We start from the raw sequence: 19,201 nt of genomic DNA, 5'->3' as shown, positions 1-19,201 counted from the left end.
GGAGCATGGAATGCTCCAGGAGGGGTGGTTATGGGGTGTCCCTGGGGTGCTGGAACAGGGGTGGGACAGAGGGACTCCCACCCCCCCTTTCCTCTTCCACGCCCAACACGGGGGTTTGGTGGTTTTGGGGTCACTGGGGAGGTGCTGGACACCCCTTCTTGGTGCTGCCCGTGTCCTGTGTCCTTCCACAGCCACTGGAAAACGGGGAACCCCACGTGTGGGGGTGGGAATGTCCCTGTGCAGCGGGGAGGGGACGGGGCAGGGGAGATAACGGGATTTTCCCGGCACCGCTTCCCCAAGGACACATCGGCACCGGAGCCAAAACAGCTCCGGCTGCCCCGAGGACGGGTGGAGCTTCCCCAGCCGGGATTATCCAGCAGCACTGGGAGCTCAGGGCTTTGGGAACAATCCCAAATCCCACCTCTCACCCCCAAGCCCCCTCCCCCCCACCGTGTGCTCCCGAAGGACGCCCCGGGAGCGGCCGAGTTTTCCCATGTTTTATTTGTGTTTTGAGATTACAGAGTCTTTATTGCTGATCTAATACAATCACTCAGACATTAATATTTAAAACATCCTTTTGAAATGTTACGGGTGCGACGGTTCCGTTCCCTCCCTGCTGACGACGGGTTTTGCTTTGTTATTCCTAAAAGTTCAGGACAGAATTAAATTTCCTTTATTTCATTCCTTATTTTGCTGGTGTTACCTAAAAATCTCCTTTTTTTTTTTTTTTTTCCCTAAAGTCTTGGAAAAAAAAAAAAAACGCGTTACATTTTAAAAAACAAACAAACAAAATAAGATAAAAGAAACCAAACCCCATTAACATTTAATTTAGAGATGATCACAGGATATGATTCCAGGTTGATTAGGAAAAAGCCAAGCGAGCCAAGAAGCTTTACAGGAGCAGCAGAACACGGAGAAGAGTTTGGAGAATCGAGGTGGGAAAGGCCAGGTGGGATTTTATTACTGATATTTTCATTTTTTTTTTTTCCCCTTCTTATCTACCTGGAAGATGAAACGGGCACGGAGGGATCCGTGGATCAGCAGCACCACTGGCTGTGGCACAGATGACGGATGTGGGGTGGGAAGCGGCGGCGGGAGCTGCTCCGGAGGGTCCTGGGGGTGGAGAGGGGTTTTCCCGGGGTGGGTGGGACACCTGCTCTTCCAGGAGCTGCTCCCACGTGGCCCCACAACCGCCTGTCCCCTTGTCCAGGAGCAGATTCCAGGCGGGGCCTCTCCGGGAACTCGGGGCTGACACAGACCGGGGTGGATCCGGCGCGGGGAGAGACCCGGGCGGGACCTTTCCAACGGCTCAGGGGACTCTTCCCCCCAAAAAAATCTCAGGATCTGGATAAAACTCGTGGGCAGAGATGACTTCAAGTCTGTGGTTCGAGGTCAGTCTGTGACGAAGCTCCTCAAAGCCTTAAGGTCTCCTCAGAGCCTTCTCAAAGCCCTCAAAGCCTGAACATCTTCCCAAGGTCTCCGGAGGGTCCTCCCAAGGTCTTCCAGAGGTCTTCCCAAGGTCTCCTCAAGGTCTCCCAAGGTCTCCAAAGGTTCTCCTTCCAGGTTTTGAGAGAATTCAGAGACAAACTTGGAATATGCTGACACAGGGAACGTTTGCTCCAAAGCTCACGACCCGAGAACCACGAGAAGGACTTGGATGCCGGGACCGTAATTCCACAGTTTTTCCTTCCTTGTGCGTGAATGAGCTGCCACAAAAGGGGTTTTTCATGATGGCAAAGAAGCCCAGGAGGACAAAACACGACTCTGTAGCTGATGAGAGACTCGGGAACCAAAGCAGCAGCCAGGGGATAAAGGGGTTTGTGCTCACGGGGTCGGGCAGTTTTATTTTAGACGGATCATGTTCTCCACACGGATAATGAAGGCGACTTGGGAAGTCACCTTGGGAAGCGTGTCAGCACTCCAGAGGGACATCCTGGGATAAAGCAAGGAACTATGGCCAATTTATTCTCCCTCAGCTCTGATGCTTCAAGATCTGAGGCGACTGAAGGGTTTCAGTGACACTGAATCCGTGTGGAGGATCCTCCACCAGACGTCTCATCCACTCCAGGGGGGAGGTTCCCAGATCCATAAATAAAGTAATGAAATAATCAACCCAGAAAAGAAAAATTCCAAACACTTCCAACGAGGACTGAAACGCAGCTGGAGAAAGCCCTGGCGTGGACACGGGTCCCCCCCAGCCGGGATGTCCGGGGAGCTCTGCCCGGCTCGGGAAGAGCTCCCGGTGCATGAGCAGCATCTGCCAGGGGAGCTCTTCCAGCAGCACAGCGGGAGCTGCCCCGGCCCCCCTGGGAACACGGCTTTGGTTGATCCAGAGAGGTTGGCACTGGGAACGAGAGCAGCAGGAAAACGCTGCGGAGCTGCGGGAGCGGCGGGAGCGGCGCTGGGCTCTGCCCGCCCGGCTCCTCCTGCCGTGGGGCTCTCCCTGCCCGGACCCTTCCCCACAGCTTCCAGCAGCGCTAAGGCGACGTTCTCCGCAGGGTTGGTGGCACCAGCCCCCCGGAAAGTTCCACAGCACGGACGAGAGGCTTCTCCAGAGGGATCCACGGGGGCGGCTCCGGGCGGGCGGCAGCATCCGGCCGCTCGCCGGAGCCCGGAGAGAACGAGGTTTTTGGCTTCGTCATCAAACAGCAGGAGAAATGCAAACCCATCCCGGGATCCCGCGCCGCTGGAAGAAGCGCTGGGACCAACGTTGACTTCCGAGTCGGACCCCGTGGCTCCATCGGCGACAAGGGACCGTCCCACGGCTCGATCCCACCAGCTCCTTCCTCATCCTCCCCAGCCCCGAGAAAGAACGAATCCAAAGAGGAAAACGAAAGGAACGGAGAAGAAATCCAGCGTGTCCCAGTCCCGCGGCAGCACGAACACCAGTGGCAGAGGCCGCATGAACAGTATCCTAATTTAATAAATAAATAACCTAAAACACACGGTGACTACGGAGCAAGCCCGGCTCGAGCGTGGGAAGCTTGCGCGGGGTCATCCTGTACAGTAGTTGAGAAGAGACTTGGGGGCTTGTTCCCCGCCATTCCCGGGGATCCAGCGGCAGGAACTCAATATCTGGGGAGAAGGAGAGAAAAGGGGGGTTGGTGAGTGGGTGGGAAGGGAAGGGAAGCTCCCCCGGCATCGACACGGTGGATTTTGGGAGGGGGAGAGGCCAAAGGAAGAACTGGTGGAGAAGGGATTTGGTCCTCGTTGCCTCCAAGAGCATTTCCACCCCACGATGGAATGTTTCAGGGGTGTTTGAGGGGTGTTTGAGGGGTGTTTGAGGGGTGTTTGAGGGGTGTTTGTGGATGTTTGAGGGGTTGTGGCTCTCCCTCAGTGCTGGGACCCTCCCCTGATCCTGGGTCTCTGTGTGTGGGACAAACCACACTCCCCACGAGGCTGGGCTACACCACACACCAAAACCAGGCAGAGAATTAAACCAGAGGGAAGAGAATTAAACCAGAGGGAAGAGAATTAAACCAGAGGGAATTCCTTCCACGGCCGTGTGGAAGCACCAGAATTTTGCACCTCTCAGGAGCAGGGAATAAAGCTCAGGATTTGGCAGAACCCACTAAACCCCAGATTGGGAGCGCTCTGGTTCTGGAGATCTTCTCTCCAAAGACCTGCCCACCAAGAAAATGCCTTTTCCTGCAGGAAAAGGATCTGGGCTTCCCCTCCCAACGAGCTGATCCGTGTTTGTGCAAAGCCATTCCGTTTTCACGGCGGGAATTCACGGCAGCGTTGGCCGCCAACAGAAATCTGGGAAGGGAAGCGACCCAGGGGCTCGTATGGAAAATTATTATTATTATTTTTGGGAGCTGAGCCCATCGGAGCAGCAGCCCCGGGGGCCAAAGCTGCTCTGTGCCAACTCATCCTCAGCCCAACTTTAAAAATAAAGCTGTCGCTGGGCCGGTGGCATCGCTCTGGCATCTGCCACGTCTGGTGACAGCTGCTGCCACCACAAAGGGCTCCCGTCCTGCCAAGGGAATGAGCAGCGAGCCCGTGAGATCTCGGGGGACTGGTGGGATTAAAGGCCACACCCCGGGGCAGGGGGGCTGGGGGGCAGCACCTGTAGTAGTTTGGTTTGAAGGGTCCGTTCTTGTTCAGCCCCAGGTACTTGGCCTGCTCGTCCGTCAGCTCCGTCAGGTGGGCGTCGAACGTTGGCAGGTGAAGGCTGGCCACGTACTCGTCTGGAACACCCCACACCCCGTCAGTGCGGCCAAGGGGATGGCCACGAGTCCCCCAGGGCTGGTGCAGAACCCCCCAGGTGACTGGGGGGGGTGACACCTCACCCCTGCCTCAGAAATCACGACTCCCACCACGGAGCCCATTTGTGCAGCCAAAGCGTGGCCGTGGCCACCCCAGATGGGGTTCTGCTGCTGGGGCTGCCGGGTGGTGACCACAGGAGCCCCATGGGACAATGCCCTGCCCTGGGACAACTGGGACAACCCCCTGCACCAGGATGTGTCCACCTCTTTTCCCCAGGTGGGGCCAGGAAACAGCAACAAGCCCAAAACCAGCGGGAAGAACCTTCCGGAAGCCCCCGAGCTCGGCAGGAAGGGGAACAAGCAACCGCTGGAGCCACAACACCCCAGCCCAGTGACAATTCCCGCCTGTCCCACCCCCCAAACCGACGAGGAGAAGGCAGGGAGCAGGGGGTTACCCATTTTTTTAGGCAGCAAATACACGTCCTGCTTGTAGCGGCCCTCGGGAGCGTTGTAGAGCTCTATCAGAGCCAAGGCCTGCGGGGAGGAGACACCCGGGTGAGGAGCTGCTGCCCCAGGAGCAGGAGGGGGCTCTGGGCACAGCCCACCCCACTCACCTGCGTGGTGGCCGTGATGGACAGGACGAAGGTGGGGACGGTGGAGCAGCTCAGGTTCAGCAGGCGGCCCTGGGAAGGGAAAGCTGGGTGTTAACAAGGCACCAAACCCCGTTTGTGGCCCTACAGAAGGGACCAGAACCACTGGTGTGAGATGACCCTACTGGGATAAAAGGGTTTGTCACCTGCACTTGGATCCCAAGGTGCTGGCTGCACTTAATGAGTGAGAATCTCCCTGTGGGAGATACCCTGGAGTGGGATAAATTAAAACATGGGGGCTCTTCCAGGTCCCAGGAACTCAGAGGGGACCTTCTGGCTCTGCAAGTCCCTGACAGGAGGGGGGAGCCGGGGGGGGTCAGGCTCTACTGCCAGGGAACAAGGGACAGGCCAAGGGGAAACGGCCTCAGGCTGGGCCAGGGGAGGGTCAGGTTGGGGATATTGGGGAAATTCCTTCCTGGAAAGGGTTTTCCAGCCCTGGCACAGCTGCCCAGGGCAAGGGGGAGTCCCCATCCCTGGAGGGATTTCCAAGCCCCGTGGATGTGGCACTTGGGGATGTGGGTCAGTGGTGGCCTTGGCAGTGCTGGCAATGGTTGGACTCCATAGAATCAGAAGCTTTTCCAACCCAAATCATTCTGTGATTCCATGAGTCCACGGGCCAAACCTTCCAGCCAGAGGAGGGACTCCTCAGCTGCTGAGGCCCAGGGTAGTGGGTTTTGGGCTCCACCCCTCGCCCAGTCCTTGTTTTCCCCCTCCAGGAGCAGAGAACAGGTTGAAATTCCCACAGAGAACAGGCTGCAACTGCTGCTCCTCCCCTGGCACTCACCTCTGCCAGCAGGACTATCCTCTTCCCATCTGGCCAGATGACATGGTCCACCTGGGACCTGACCCTCTCCCAGGTGAGCTCGGGCGTGCGCAGGCTGGCCTGGGAACGGGGTGGGACAGTTACAGCAGCACCTCCGACCCCAAACCACGGCACAGGCACAAACAGAGGCAGCAACTCCCTGACACTGCCCTGGCTCTTTGTCTCCTCTGGGCCCAGTCGTGGTCCCAGACCAATGAAACCTTCAGGAACTGTTTTTATGATCTCAGCACATCAAAGCTGCAGCACCAAGTGTTGTTGCAGCTCTGGCTGAAGAGGGTTCCTGGTTCCCATCGGGGCTCTGCATGGCTGTGGTCACTCCTTTCCAGCCCAGAAATGGTTTTAAACCCAAGGGCTTGGCTGAGGAATCCCCCCCGACCTCCGTCACCCCAGAGCACTGCCACCCCAAAATACCATCACCTCAAGGCACTGTCACCCCAGAACACTGTCACCCCAAAACACTGTCACCCCAAAACACTGTCACCCCAAAACACCAAACCTCAAAGCACAGTCACTCCAAAACACCATCACCCCAAACACCATCCCCCCAAACCACCATCACCCCAAAACACTGTCAGCCCCAAAATACCATCACTCCAAACCACCATCACCCCAAAACACCAAACCCCAAAGCATCATCACTCCAAAGCAGTTACCCCAAAGCACCATCACCCCAAAGTGCTGTCACCCCAAAGCACCACCCATCCCAAACACCAAACCTCAAAGCACAGTCACCTCAAGCCACTGTCACCCCAAAACACCGTGTCCCCAAACCACCTTCAGCCCAAACCACCCAACCTCAGAGCACAGTCACCCCAAAGCACCATCCCTCAAACACTGTGACCCCAAAGCACAGTCACCCCAAACACTGTGACCCCAAAGCACAGTCACCCCAAACCACCATCACCCCAACTCTGTGACCCCAAAGCACAGTCACCCCAAAGCACCATCCCTCAAACACTGTGACCCCAAAGCACAGTCACCCGAAAGCACCATCACCCCAACTCTGTGATCCCAAAGCACAGTCACCCCAAAGCACCATCCCCCAACTCTGTGACCCCAAAGCACCATCCCCCAAATGCTGTGACCCCAAAGCACAGTCACCCCAAAGCACCATCACCCCAACTCTGTGACCCCAAAGCACCATCACCCCAAAGCACCATCACCCCAAAGCACCATCACCCCAACACTGTGAGCCCAAAGCACAGTCACCCCAAAGCACCATCCCCCAAATGCTGTGACCCCAAAGCACAGTCACCCCAAAGCACCATCACCCCAACACTGTGAGCCCAAAGCACAGTCACCCCAAACCACCATCACCCCAAATGCTGTGACCCCAAAGCACAGTCACCCCAAAGCACCATCCCCCAAGCACTGTGACCCCAAAGCACAGTCACCCCAAACCACCATCACCCCAACACTGTGACCCCAAAGCACAGTCACCCCAAAGCACAGTCACCCCAAAGCACAGTCACCCCACAGCACCATCCCCCAAGCACCCCCCAGCCCCGTCCCCGCACGCACCACGTCGATCTCGGTGTTGGAGTGCCCCATGTTGCACACGATGCAGCTGTTCTTCATCCTGTCCAGGTGCTCCCTGGTCACCACGTTCTTGTTCCCTGCCGGACACCGAAATCCGGGGTCAAAACCCACCTCCCCTTCCCCTTTTGGGAAGGGCTGGAGGTGGTTTTGGGGTGGGGTCCCCGGTTTCCCCCTCGGTACCCGTGCAGGTGATGACGATGTCGACCTGTCTGATGACCTCGTTGAGCTTCACCAGCCGGAACCCGTCCATGCTGGGGGGAGAGAGAAGGGGGAGAAGGGGATGAGAAGCAGCAAAACCATGCCAAAAATAGAAAACAAAAAAAGGGATTTTTCAGACACTAATTATAACTTCCTAACGCCAGACTGGAAAACAGGGCGGCAGCACCCAAAGGGCCACGGGCCCTGAGCCGTTTTGGGAGTTTCTGAAGGATTTGGGACTGTTGTGGGAAGAAGTGAAAAAGAGATTTTTGGGGTTTCGTGTTTTCTGGCAAGGTCTTCTCGCCTGCAAACCTCAGTTCTCAATCCAGGCAGGTTTTTTTAAAAGCTGCTCCTCCTGCAAAGCACATCCAGGAGCTGCAGAATCCGCGTCGGTGCGGATTTGGATCATCCTAAAAAAACACGCCCCAGCCCTGCAGATGTCTGTCCTGAACCCCGAAATCCACATTTAGGCACCTACAGAACCTTCAGAAGTGCTGAGTCTTCCCTGCCTTCAGCAGCAAGGTGTGTTTGGATAACAGGGGCAGGATGTTTTTGTGGGATTTGTTGACAGTCCTCCCGAGAGCTCATTTCTGAGACTCTCACAAGCTGCAAAATCAGAGTTACTATAAAAAAAGCCTCTTTTCTTTTTTTTTTTTTTTTTAATTGCTGCATGTCCCATTTACTGAGGCTTTTCCCCCCCCACCCCCCACTGCAAACTCCTTCCTAGAGGGGCCACACACTGGGGACAACCAAATTCCCAGTTAAGGCTGGGGGTGCTGGATGTGCCCCTCCTGAAGGTCGCAGAGGAACCCGAAGTTCATCAGCTCAGCTAATTAAGCAGAGCTCATTAGTTCTCTCCCCACAACGACCCCGTGGCCAGGAAAAGGCTGAGGGTTTCATGAGGCTCTGGGTGTTTTGGGGACTCTGCTTTCCCAGTGATGTCCCATCCCACACCTTGGGAAGCGGGAGCTCCAGACCAGCCTGTTCCTGGAGGACACGAGGCCGGCGGGTGCTCGGCCCCGTGTGGGGTCCTGGTGAGGGGTTTGTGAGGGGTGGGGGGGGGTCACAGAACCAAAACACCCCCTTGGGGAGGTGTGTGCAGGGCACTGGGAATCCCGTGTTGGCATTCCAAAGGGCTCATTCCCAACACCCCCCCCCAGTCCGTGTCACTGCACTCTGGGCTGTGTGGTTGTGGTTGCACCACCCGGCACATGGGATACGGATAAACCAGGGGATGCTTTAGCCAGAACCCTTCTCTGCCTTAGGACAGAGCTGTGGGTCCCTCCAGGGTGCAGAGAATCCCCGGACACCTCCCCAGCGTCCCTTTGGGAAGGGATCTCTGCCCAGTGGCTTCTGGACAAGGTTTTCCTGGGAAAAACAACCCCAACCCGGGCTGGGTGTGAGCCCTTACCAGGCCTGGAGGGCACAGATGGGGTCGATCTCCGTCACGTACACGATGGAGCCCATGGCCTTCAGAGCAGCACAGCAGCCCTTCCCAACCTGGGAAAACAGGGACAAAGTGGAGCAGGAGGGAGGTGTCGAGGCGCTCCAGGAGTATTCCCCGGGATGGACAACTCCGGGAGACCCTTCTGTCCTCCCCGGAGCCCTCCTGGTGGCAGATGCTCAGTTTTTGGGGCACGGAGTTCCTGGATTTGGGGTCACCCGAGGCCTGGTTCGGGCCCAGCCCTGAGCAGAGGCACCAAAAGATCTCCACGTGCCGCCGGTTTGGGGAGTTTATTCCCCCAGAAATTCCCGGGATCTCCAACAGGAGAGTCCAGAAGGGCCAGGGAGGGTTGGAGAGACCCTTGTAACTCAGGGTCATACACATTTATACTTTTATACATTTATATACAAATTTGAATAAATTTTATGTGTATTTTTATACAGTTGTATATAAATCAATATATCTTTACATACAAATTTATATAAATATATGCATGTTTATACTCAAGTTTATATGAGTTTAATATATACTTGTATAAAAATCCATATAAATTTAATATATTTTTATATATATACATTTATATATAAATTTATATAAATGTAAGTATGTTGATACTCAAATTTATAGAAGTTTATATAAATTTAATATATCTTTATATACAAATCCATACAAATTTAATTTATATTTGTATATTTCTATATTTTATATATTTATATACAAATTTGTATAATTTTATGTATATTTATACACAATTGCATATAAATCAATATATCTTTATATACAAATTTATATAAATTTATGTTTATATTAAAAGTTCTATGAATTTAATACATATTTGTATAAAAATCCATATAAATTTAATATATTTATATAAACATTTATACGTTTATATATTTATAGACAAATTTGAATAAATTTTATGTGTATTTTTATACAGTTGTATATAAATCAATATATCTTTATATACAAATTTATATAAATGTAAGTATGTTTACACTCAAATTTATATAAATTTAATGTATATTTGTATATTTTATATATTTATATACAAACTTGCATAATTTTACATATATTTATATACAATCACATATAAATCAATATATCTTTATATACAAATTTATATAAATATATGTATGTTTATACTCAAAGTTATATGAATTTAATATATATTTGTATAAAAATCCATATAAATTTAATATATTTATATATACATTTATATACAAATTTTAATAAATGTTATGTATATTTTTATACAATTGCATATAAATCAATATATCTTTATATACAAAATTATATAAATGTAAGTATGTTTATACTCAAATTTATATAAATTTAATATATATCTGTATACAAATCCATACAAATTTAAAATATATTTGTGTATTTTATATATTTATATACAAATTTGTATAATTCTATGTGTATCTATATACAATCACATGTAAATCAATATATTTTTATATACAAATTTATATAAATGTAAGTATGTTTATACTCAAATTTATATGAATTTAATATGTATTTGTATACAAATCCATATAAATTGGGGGTTATAAATATTATATAAATATTACATAAATATTTATATATAATTGATAAGTTTATATATTTATATACAAATTTGAATAAATTTTGTGTATTTATACACAATTGTATATAAATCAACATATCTCTATATACAAATTTATATAAATTTATGTATGTTTACACTCAAATTTCTATAAATTTTATGTATGTTTGTATAAGATATAAATAAATAAATTCTCTTCCTTGACCACACATCAACATGCAACACTGTGCAGAACCTCTGAATATTGTAATATTATATTAAATACAATATATAATATAAAAGATACATCCCTATGTGATGTATTAATCTCTGGATATGCCAATATTTAGACATTATAGATATTGTGAATATTCTGAATATTTAATCCTCGTGCCAGTTAAGATCCAGCTTTGGCACCTCCTCAATAATAAAGAAATACATGGGAAATTAGGAAAACCTTCAGTTTTCGGCCAACCCCTCGGGTTTGAAGGTGCAGGTGCAGACAAATCCCCGAGGATGGAAAAATCCACGTGGGAAAAGCCGAGTGCCAAGGATTCCCCCCCCTGGAAAACGGGGCCCTCTTACCTCCCCATAGCCACAAACCACCACCTGCTTCCCTCCAAACATCATGTCCGTCGTCCTCTTAAGGCTGAGGGAGGAGAAAAAGCCACACTTAAAACCAGCCCTAAGAGCTAATCCCGGGATTAGCTGCTGCTCCTCCCCAACCCCGCGGCTGGGTCCTGTACCCCTGGGAATTCTGGGGGCAGAGAAGGCCCCAAACCCACCTAAAAACTGACTTTTCCCGTTTTTCCCAGTGAAACACAACAAACAGGACACAGTTTGGGTTTGAAGCCCTTTTTCTGTTGCTCGTTATTTGCCGACCCTTTGTTTTGCCACTCCTGAAATACTGAAGACCTTCGGCAAAAACACGTTTTTTCTTCATTTTTGTGGCTCAAAAATACCCCCCCACAGAGCAGCACAGAGGCAGCAGGGAAGTGGTAACTCACTGCCAGGATCCCAGTGCTTCCCACAAATAAAGCTACCCCTTCCACTCCCTTTCCTTCTGGTTTCTCCCTAAGAGTGTCCTACATTCCAGGCTATTTTTAGCACAGGAGTAAATAGGTTAGCAGTGCAGGGAAGGTGAAATTCCCTCACTTTTCCGAGAGAATTTGGATAAAACCCACAGCAGATTTAATTGCACCTCTGCTCACACCTCCCTTGACCCAGTTTTAGACACCTGGGCCAGACTTAACCCAAATCCCAACTCACCCCTCAAGGGGTTGCTGCAGAATCCCAGGATGGTTTTGGGTTGGAAGGGACCTCAAAGCCCATCCAGTGCCACCCCTGCCATGGGCAAGGACACCTCCCACTAGCCCAGGTTGCTCCAACCTGGCCTTGGACACTTCCAGGGATCCAGGGGCAGCCACAGCTTCTCTGGGAAATCCATTCCCATGTTTTACCACCCTCATTTTCCCCATTATTGCTTCCAGTGCCTTGGAAAACGCTGCTCCACGTTACACCTTTATGGATTGTTCATGGAATATGCCCCAGCTGAACTGCAGGAGCAAAACTTGTCCTGACCTCGCTTGGCTCCGATAAAATTCGGTGGTAGAAGAAGCGAGGACACAGACACCCAATTCCACCAAAATAAAGGGAATAAAGAGGTGGAGAGAGCAAAAAAAAAAAAAAAAAAAAAAAAATCCCTGAGGATAAAAAAAGGGAAACTAGAAAGGCAAAGAAGGTGGTGAGGAAGCTGCTGCTCCACTCACACACCCCACAGACACAGACGGCTTTTGTCCCGACCCACAAAGGCCAGAGGGACGGGAAGGAGCCACATGTGAGGAATTCTGAAGCACAGCACAGGTAATGAAGGGTCTTTGTTCTGCTCTCACACACCAGCTGGGCTAAAAAGAGCCGAGTGGTAGCAGGGCAGAGCCGTGGGCACCATTCCCTGTGGGATCGGGGGTGTCCCGTACGTACCCGTCCAGGATGGACTCCCGGCAGCAGTACAGGTTGTCAAACTTCTGCTTCGTGACCGAGTCGTTGACGTTCATGGCTGGGACACAGAGCTTGCCTGCCTTGGACAGCTGGTACAGCCTGCATGGATACGGGAAAACACGGCCTCAGGGGGAAAACATTCCCCTGGGAAAACAAGGCCTCAGGGGGAAAACGTTCCCCTGCGCTCTGCTGGAGGCTTTGGGTGGGAAGGGACTTAAAGAGCATCTCATTCCACCTCTGCCACGGGCAGGGACACCTTCCACTAGCCCAGGTTGCTCCAACCTGGCCTTGGACACTTCCAGGGATCCAGGGGCAGCCACAGCTTCTCTGGAAAATTCATTCCAGGGCCTCCCCACCCTCTCAGCCAGCAATTCCTTCCCAATATCCCATCTAACCCTGCCCTCTGGCACTGGGAAGCCATTCCCTGTGTCCTGTCCCTCCATGCCTTGTCCCCAGTCCCTCTCCAGCTCTCCTGGAGCCCCTTTAGGCCCTGCAAGGGGCTCTGGGATCTTCCTGGAGCCTTCTCTTCTCCAGGGGAACCCCCCCAGCTCTCCAACATCAACCTGCCCTCCTAATTCCAAGCATGGACTCAACTCCCAGCAGCAGCAAAACCACTAAAAATGAATCCAAACACATCACTGGGGCTTCAAAGAGCATCTGAAAATGTCCCTGCTCCAGCCCATGGGAAGAAGAACATGCTTGGAAATCTCTTTTGCCCATATTGGGAATGATTCCAGACACTAAAAATACCATCAGTCCTTTTCCTGACCCCACTGGCTGCAGACCTGAATCCACTTCCCTCTTTCAATATTTCATTTCCCCGTTTCAAGGGCTGCCTGAACCTCTGGCCAAGCTCTCAGGCAGCTCCAAGAGCTGCAGCCAAACCTTTCTCCCTGCAAAAATAGGGCAAAAAGCAGAGGCTGCTGCTCTTCCCTCCAGTTCCCTGTTTTCTGGTGCCTGTGACAGGATTAACTCCCCTGGGAAAGTCACTTCTCCCACCACATCTCTGCTCCTGCCATGGACTGATGGGTTTCACTGAGTCATCTCTGAGGTCCTCCCTTTGTGGGACCCCACCCCGACTGGAGAATCAGTTCCTCTTCCCAAATCTCACTTCTTCCCAGAGATTTAGGTCAGGACCACACTTCTGGCTTTGCCCTCAGCCCACCCCTTCTTGTGCAACGCCCTCAGCTCTTCCTCCTCCATCCCCAAAACGAGCTGAGTGACCATTCCTCCCATTTCCCAGGGGGAAAACAAGGCCTGGTGCACCTTCCCACCCACCCAGTGCCCAGGAGGTGCTTCTGCTCCCTGCCTGGAGTTCAGAGCAGCAGCTCCAAGCGGGAACTGAGGAGGGATTTCAAACAGCTCTCCTGGAAAGCCAAGCCCAGGCTGAAGGGACAGCTCAGCCCACGTGTTGGGGGTTCACCCCTCAGGTGAGCTGGGGTGTCTCCTGGCATGGGGGCCTTTGGCACCAGTGCCCTGAGGTGTTTCTGTCCCAAATTCTCCTGCCAGCCCAGCCCATTACCTGTGGACTCCTGTCACACTCTCCTCCACTATCCCCTTGATCTTCTTAAACATGTTGGGATATTTCTTGTAGATCCAGTGAGTGAGATCTCCCCCATCATCCAGGATCTGGAAAGGAAACAACCCCAGTCAGTGCTCTGAGGGTCCAGTGAGGCCTCCAGAGGTACCAGGGATAAATCATCCCATGTTCTGGCACCTCAAACCCCACACTGTGAGTCAGGTGGGAATATTCTGGTTGAGCACTCCGAGCAGAAATGATGCTTCATCAAAAAGGCAACGGGTCAGACAAACACAGCAAACTTTGGTGTTAATGAAGAGAACTGAGGAATTATGGAAAGTGGCTGTGCAGGCTCCTCTCTCCCTGTCTCCCAGAAGCACAGATGGAAAAACCTCTGAACTGGGCAGAGTTATCAGCTCTTCTGATGTGACTGGGAATGGAAGAGGAGGAGAAGGATGGAGAAAGAGCAGGATGCAAAAGGAGGAGGGTGAAGTGCCAGGGAACTGTGCTGACCGGACTGGCTGAGAGCTCATCACCCCAGGGCATGACTGTCATCATCACCATCCTCCTCACAGTCACTGCCATCATCATCATCATCCTTCCATCATCATCATCACCACCACCACCACCATCATCCTTTTTGCATGTTCCCCACTCCCACACCAAAGAATTCTGCCTGCATCACCCTCACCCTCCTCCTCCTCTGTGCATGTTCCCTACACTAACATCAGACCTTATCATCATTATCCTCCTCATCCCCTTCTTTGCCTGTTCCCTACAGCTCCTGTGTGGCTCAGGGGTGCCCCAAAATCCACGTGCCAACCCTGGGCAGAAGCACCTCCACTCGTTGGTCGCTGGTGGAGCTCGGCTGGGCCCCTCCTGCTGAGGGTCTGCAGCTTTCCCAGGAAAAATGAACATTCCCACACGTGGCAGAAGCCCCATTTGGGCACAAAGGTGACATTCCTGAGCTTTGCCATGACACAGCATGGTGGCTTCTCATCCGTGGACAGAGAGTTCCTTGGAAATGTTACGTATTTTCACCGCCTTTTCCTCTCAGAATGGCTGGATTTGCCACTGATGTGCAGCAGCTGCTCCTCCAGAATGTCTGGGAAGCACGTGCAGAATGTTCAGGAGCATCCATGCAGATCCAGCTCTTGAGTCTCTGGGGCATTCCCAGCCCCATGTTCCATCCACAGGGAAGCAGAGGCAGGTGAGGGTTAAGCAGGCTGGGCAGCTCTGCTGGGCCAGCCCAGGTAGGAATCCAGCAGCCTGGAACTGAGCAGCCTGGCTCCCAGGACATCTCCATTTCATTAACCCCCATTTAACAGGGCACATAATCCTCTTCTAAGAGAGAATTCTGGGAGCTGGAAGCTTCCTCTTTCCTGGGAGAGCAGGGGATGTAAAACCCCCCAAGCTGAATCCACGGGGGAACCGGTTTTGAGGGAAGGTCACCTCTGTGTGGCAGCCCCGACCATCCAGCAGCACAGCCCCACATTCCTGCAGTTTTCCCAGCTTTATGTAGGTTGTTTGCCCTCATTCTCATTCTTCCAGGCAGTTTTATATTTTTTTGGGGGGGAAAAAAAGCCTTTATTTGAGGTGCAGATGATTTCTCCAGCAGAAAAGCAGCTCTTCCAGGTGGGAACCTTGGTGGGTGTTTCCCTCTCCAAGCAGAACAAATTCCCATTGCTGTCCCTTCTCCCTCCCTCAGCCCTTCCATCTCCTGTTTTCTCCAACAGAAAATCTCTGGCTCTTCCAGGAAAGAAACTGGTGTCTCCAGGTGCCATTTCACCACCTCTTAAACCCACCCAAGGCCCCGTTACCACCTCATCTCCCCCTGTTCCCTTCCCAGCTTCCCAAACCACAGCACGTGGCTGATCCTGCCCAAACCAAGTGGATTAAAACTGCCCAGGATTAGCTCAGCAACGTGCCTGAAAATAATTTGCTGCAGAAAATGAGTGAGGAAAACACAAGGAGATGGCAGGAGGGAGTGGGGGGAGGTGGCACTGAAATCCCCCTGGAGGTAGCGCGGTCCTGGATCAGGGAACCAACCTCCCAGTGCTGCAGATTCCGTATTTTTCAGGAAAAAAACCTCCTCTCTGAGCCATTCCTGTCCAGACAGAGCCCCACTCTGAAGGTCTGGATTCCCAGAGCCCTCCTCTGAAGGTCTGGATTCCCAGAGCCCTCCTCTGAAGGTCTGGATTCCCAGAACCCTCCTCTGAAGGTCTGGATTCCCAGAGCCCTCCTCTGAAGGTCTGGATTCCCAGAGCCCTCCTCTGAAGGTCAGGATTCCCAGAGCCCTCCTCTGAAGGTCAGGATTCCCAGAGCTCTCCTCTGAAGGTCTGGATTCCCAGAGCCCTCCTCTGAAGGTCTGGATTCCCAGAGCTCTCCTCTGAAGGTCTGGATTCCCAAAGCCCCACTGTGAAAGTCTGTGATTCCCTGAGCACTCCTCCTGAAGGTCAGCATTCCCAAAACCATGATTCCCTGAAGTTCAGGAATCCCAGAGCCATTCCATGAAGGTTTTTGATTCCCAGAGCCATCCTCTGAAGTTCTGGATTTCCAAAACCCTCCTCAGAATGTGAGGGTGGTGAGGCCCTGGCCCAGGTTGCCCAGAGAAGCTGTGGCTGCCCCTGGATCCCTGGAAGTGTCCAAGGACAGGTTGGAGCAACCTGGGATAGCAGAAGGTGTCCCTGCCCGTGGCAGGGGTGGCACTGGGTGGTCTTGAAGGTCCCTTCCCACCCAAACCATCCTGCTTCCATGATTCCAGGATCCCTCTCACACCTGTTCTTCATCCTGTTTCCAGTGTCCCATTCCTTATCTCTAAAACCACGGATCTCCAAAGTCCAGCGTGCAAATCTCTGGGAATAGATCCGAGGCACTTGGTGCTCCCCCCAGTTATCCCTGTGCTCCAGAAGCAGCTCTGGGAGCAGTTCTGAAGGGGTCTGAGCAGATCCTGGGAAAGCAAAACAAGCGTTTTCTGGAATGTCGACTTGTTCAAACAGCAACATTTTGGATGGGAAGTGATTCCTCAAAGACTGTCTAGACTCCAGCTCAGAGCTTGGGGGTGGATTTTTTTGACATTCCCTGTTCTTCTCAAAGGTGACAGCGAGGGAATGAACAGCTTTGGCTGGAAGGGACAAAAATCTCACCTCAAAGGAGCCGATACCGGCAACAAACCAACCCGGAGCCGCGTTTATCTGCCACCTTCCACTGCTTCCCACCTAATTTAGATCACAAGCTCCAGGGCTCCAAAGCTTTGGGGAAACATGATGAAACCAGCACATTTGACAGCTGAAAATTATTCCACTCACGTAGTCCCAGGTTCTCTGTTTTCCCTGGAAACAAGGGCAGGATGAAGCAGCAGAGCAGAGTTGGGTTACCTGAGGTTTTTGTGCTCCCGCAGTAAGAGCAGGTTCAAAGTGTGGAAATCACCTGAAAATCTGAGTGTTGTTCTGGAGTAGAGGCTTTGCTTAAGTAAGAAAAATCCCATCAACCAAAGGCGAGAATTTAATGGCGAAAAGGGATGAAACCTCGTCTCAAAAAATACTGATTTTGAGCCATTTTCAGTGGGTGCATTAAATGAGTTTGATTTAAACTGCAGCAAGACACTCTGGGATCAAACTAAGCCCCCAGAAAACTCTGCACTAAGGCAGCTGTGCTAATTTAGAAAGGAGCTCAACAAAACCTTGGTGGGCAAGACCCAGAAGCCATTTAACCCACCTTCTCCCTGACCCCACAGGGAGGATCCAGGACTGGGATACCCCATCCCCAAGGCCATGAGGGGTGTCCCCAAAAGCTCTGAAAGGGTCTGGGACAGGAACACCCCCATCCCTGGGAGGTTTGAGACTGGGATACCACCATTCCCAAGGTCCTGAGGGATGGGGACAGGGACACCCCCATTCCCAAATCCCAGAGGGGTGGGGATACCCCCATCCCCGAAGCCCTGAGGGGTCTGGGACAGGGGCACCTCCATCCCTGGGGGGTTTGAGACTGGGATACCCCAATTCCCAAAGTCCCTGGGGGTCCAGGACCAGGAACCTCCATCCCTGGGGACTCTGGGACAGGGACACCCTCATCCCTGGGGGGTTTGAGACTGGGATACCCCAATTCCCAAAGTCCCTGGGGGTCCAGGACCAGGAACCTCCATCCCTGGGGACTCTGGGACAGGGACACCCTCATCCCTGGGGGGTTTGAGACTGGGATACCCCAATTCCCAAGGTCCCTGGGGGTCCAGGACCAGGAACCTCCATCCCCGGGGAGTCTGGGACAGGGCACCCCCATCCCTGGGGGGTTTGAGACTGGGATACCCCCATTCCCAAAGTCCCTGGGGGTCCAGGAGTAGGAACCTCCATCCCTGGGGACTCTGGGACAGGGACACCCCCATCCCCAAAGCCCTGAGGTCACTCAGTGTCAGTTCACTCTCATCCACCCCGAGGGACCCACAAACCAGAGCTGGGCCCCCTCAGGTGTCACCCCACGGTCACCCCACTCACCATGTTGGGCTGCCAGCCCTCCACGTTGACACAGCGGTCGATGCACCACCAGAAATCATCCTCAGACTCTCCCTTCCAGGCGAAGACGGGGAACCCTGGCACAGAGAGGGGGAGATGTGCCAGCACGGCCTTGGCAAATCCCGCGGGATCGGCCCTTCCCACAGCCCCGCTCCCGGCACCGCCACGGTCCTGGCTGAGCTTTCCACATCCCCCTTCCAGGAGAAGCTTTGGACACACACGCTGAATTCACACACTGAAGGCAGCACCGGGAGTTGGCTTTAGCCTTCCTCACTTCCTCCTCTCCCTCAGGAAAGAGCTGCACCCACCACCAGACCAGAGGCCGACACGCTCTAAATGATAATATTTATTTCCAAAATGAAGGTTTCCCCCAAAAATTACGTGTCTTGCCCGCTTGTTAGGCATGTCAGCCCACTAATTTATTAATGAATTAATGATTTATAATATATTCTGATTTATGAGCAATTATTACCAAGCTTCAGGGAGTGAAACCTTGTAATGGGCAAGATGGTGGGTTTGGTTTCTGGGTCTTCCAGATCTCAGGGTCAAACCTTGGCCTTACCCAGGTTAAAACTCCCAGCCTCAGCCAGGTAAAACCCCTGAGCTCAACCAGGTAAAACCCCTGAGCTCAACCAGGTAAAACCCCTGAGCTCAACCAGGTAAAACCCCTGAGCTCAACCAGGTAAAACCCCTGAGCTCAACCAGGTAAAACCCCTGAGCTCAACCAGGTAAAACCCCTGAGCTCAACCAGGCAAAACCCCTGAG

General features: G+C 52.0%; 1 protein-coding gene across 2 annotated transcripts in view; it reads right to left on the bottom strand.

The window, feature by feature from the left end:
- Positions 1–482: 482 nt before the first annotated feature.
- AHCYL2 (adenosylhomocysteinase like 2) overlaps positions 483–19,201 on the bottom strand; it is an 81,374-nt gene continuing 62,655 nt past the window's right edge. For both annotated transcript variants that reach the window (XM_032687277.1, XM_032687278.1), the window contains exons 6-17: positions 18,419–18,513; positions 13,932–14,038; positions 12,392–12,508; positions 10,997–11,060; positions 8,830–8,918; positions 7,401–7,471; positions 7,203–7,297; positions 5,643–5,741; positions 4,823–4,891; positions 4,664–4,742; positions 4,070–4,190; positions 483–3,075 (exon numbers count right to left, since the gene is read on the bottom strand). In XM_032687277.1, the coding sequence (XP_032543168.1) occupies positions 3,069–3,075; positions 4,070–4,190; positions 4,664–4,742; positions 4,823–4,891; positions 5,643–5,741; positions 7,203–7,297; positions 7,401–7,471; positions 8,830–8,918; positions 10,997–11,060; positions 12,392–12,508; positions 13,932–14,038; positions 18,419–18,513 (1,013 nt within the window). In that variant the 3' untranslated portion in view covers positions 483–3,068. The remainder of the gene's footprint in view (positions 3,076–4,069; positions 4,191–4,663; positions 4,743–4,822; positions 4,892–5,642; positions 5,742–7,202; positions 7,298–7,400; positions 7,472–8,829; positions 8,919–10,996; positions 11,061–12,391; positions 12,509–13,931; positions 14,039–18,418; positions 18,514–19,201) is intronic.

Source organism: Chiroxiphia lanceolata, chromosome 5 (genome assembly GCF_009829145.1).
Source record: "Chiroxiphia lanceolata isolate bChiLan1 chromosome 5, bChiLan1.pri, whole genome shotgun sequence".
Lineage (NCBI taxonomy): Eukaryota > Metazoa > Chordata > Aves > Passeriformes > Pipridae > Chiroxiphia > Chiroxiphia lanceolata.
This window is presented reverse-complemented; position numbering and strand designations above follow the sequence as displayed.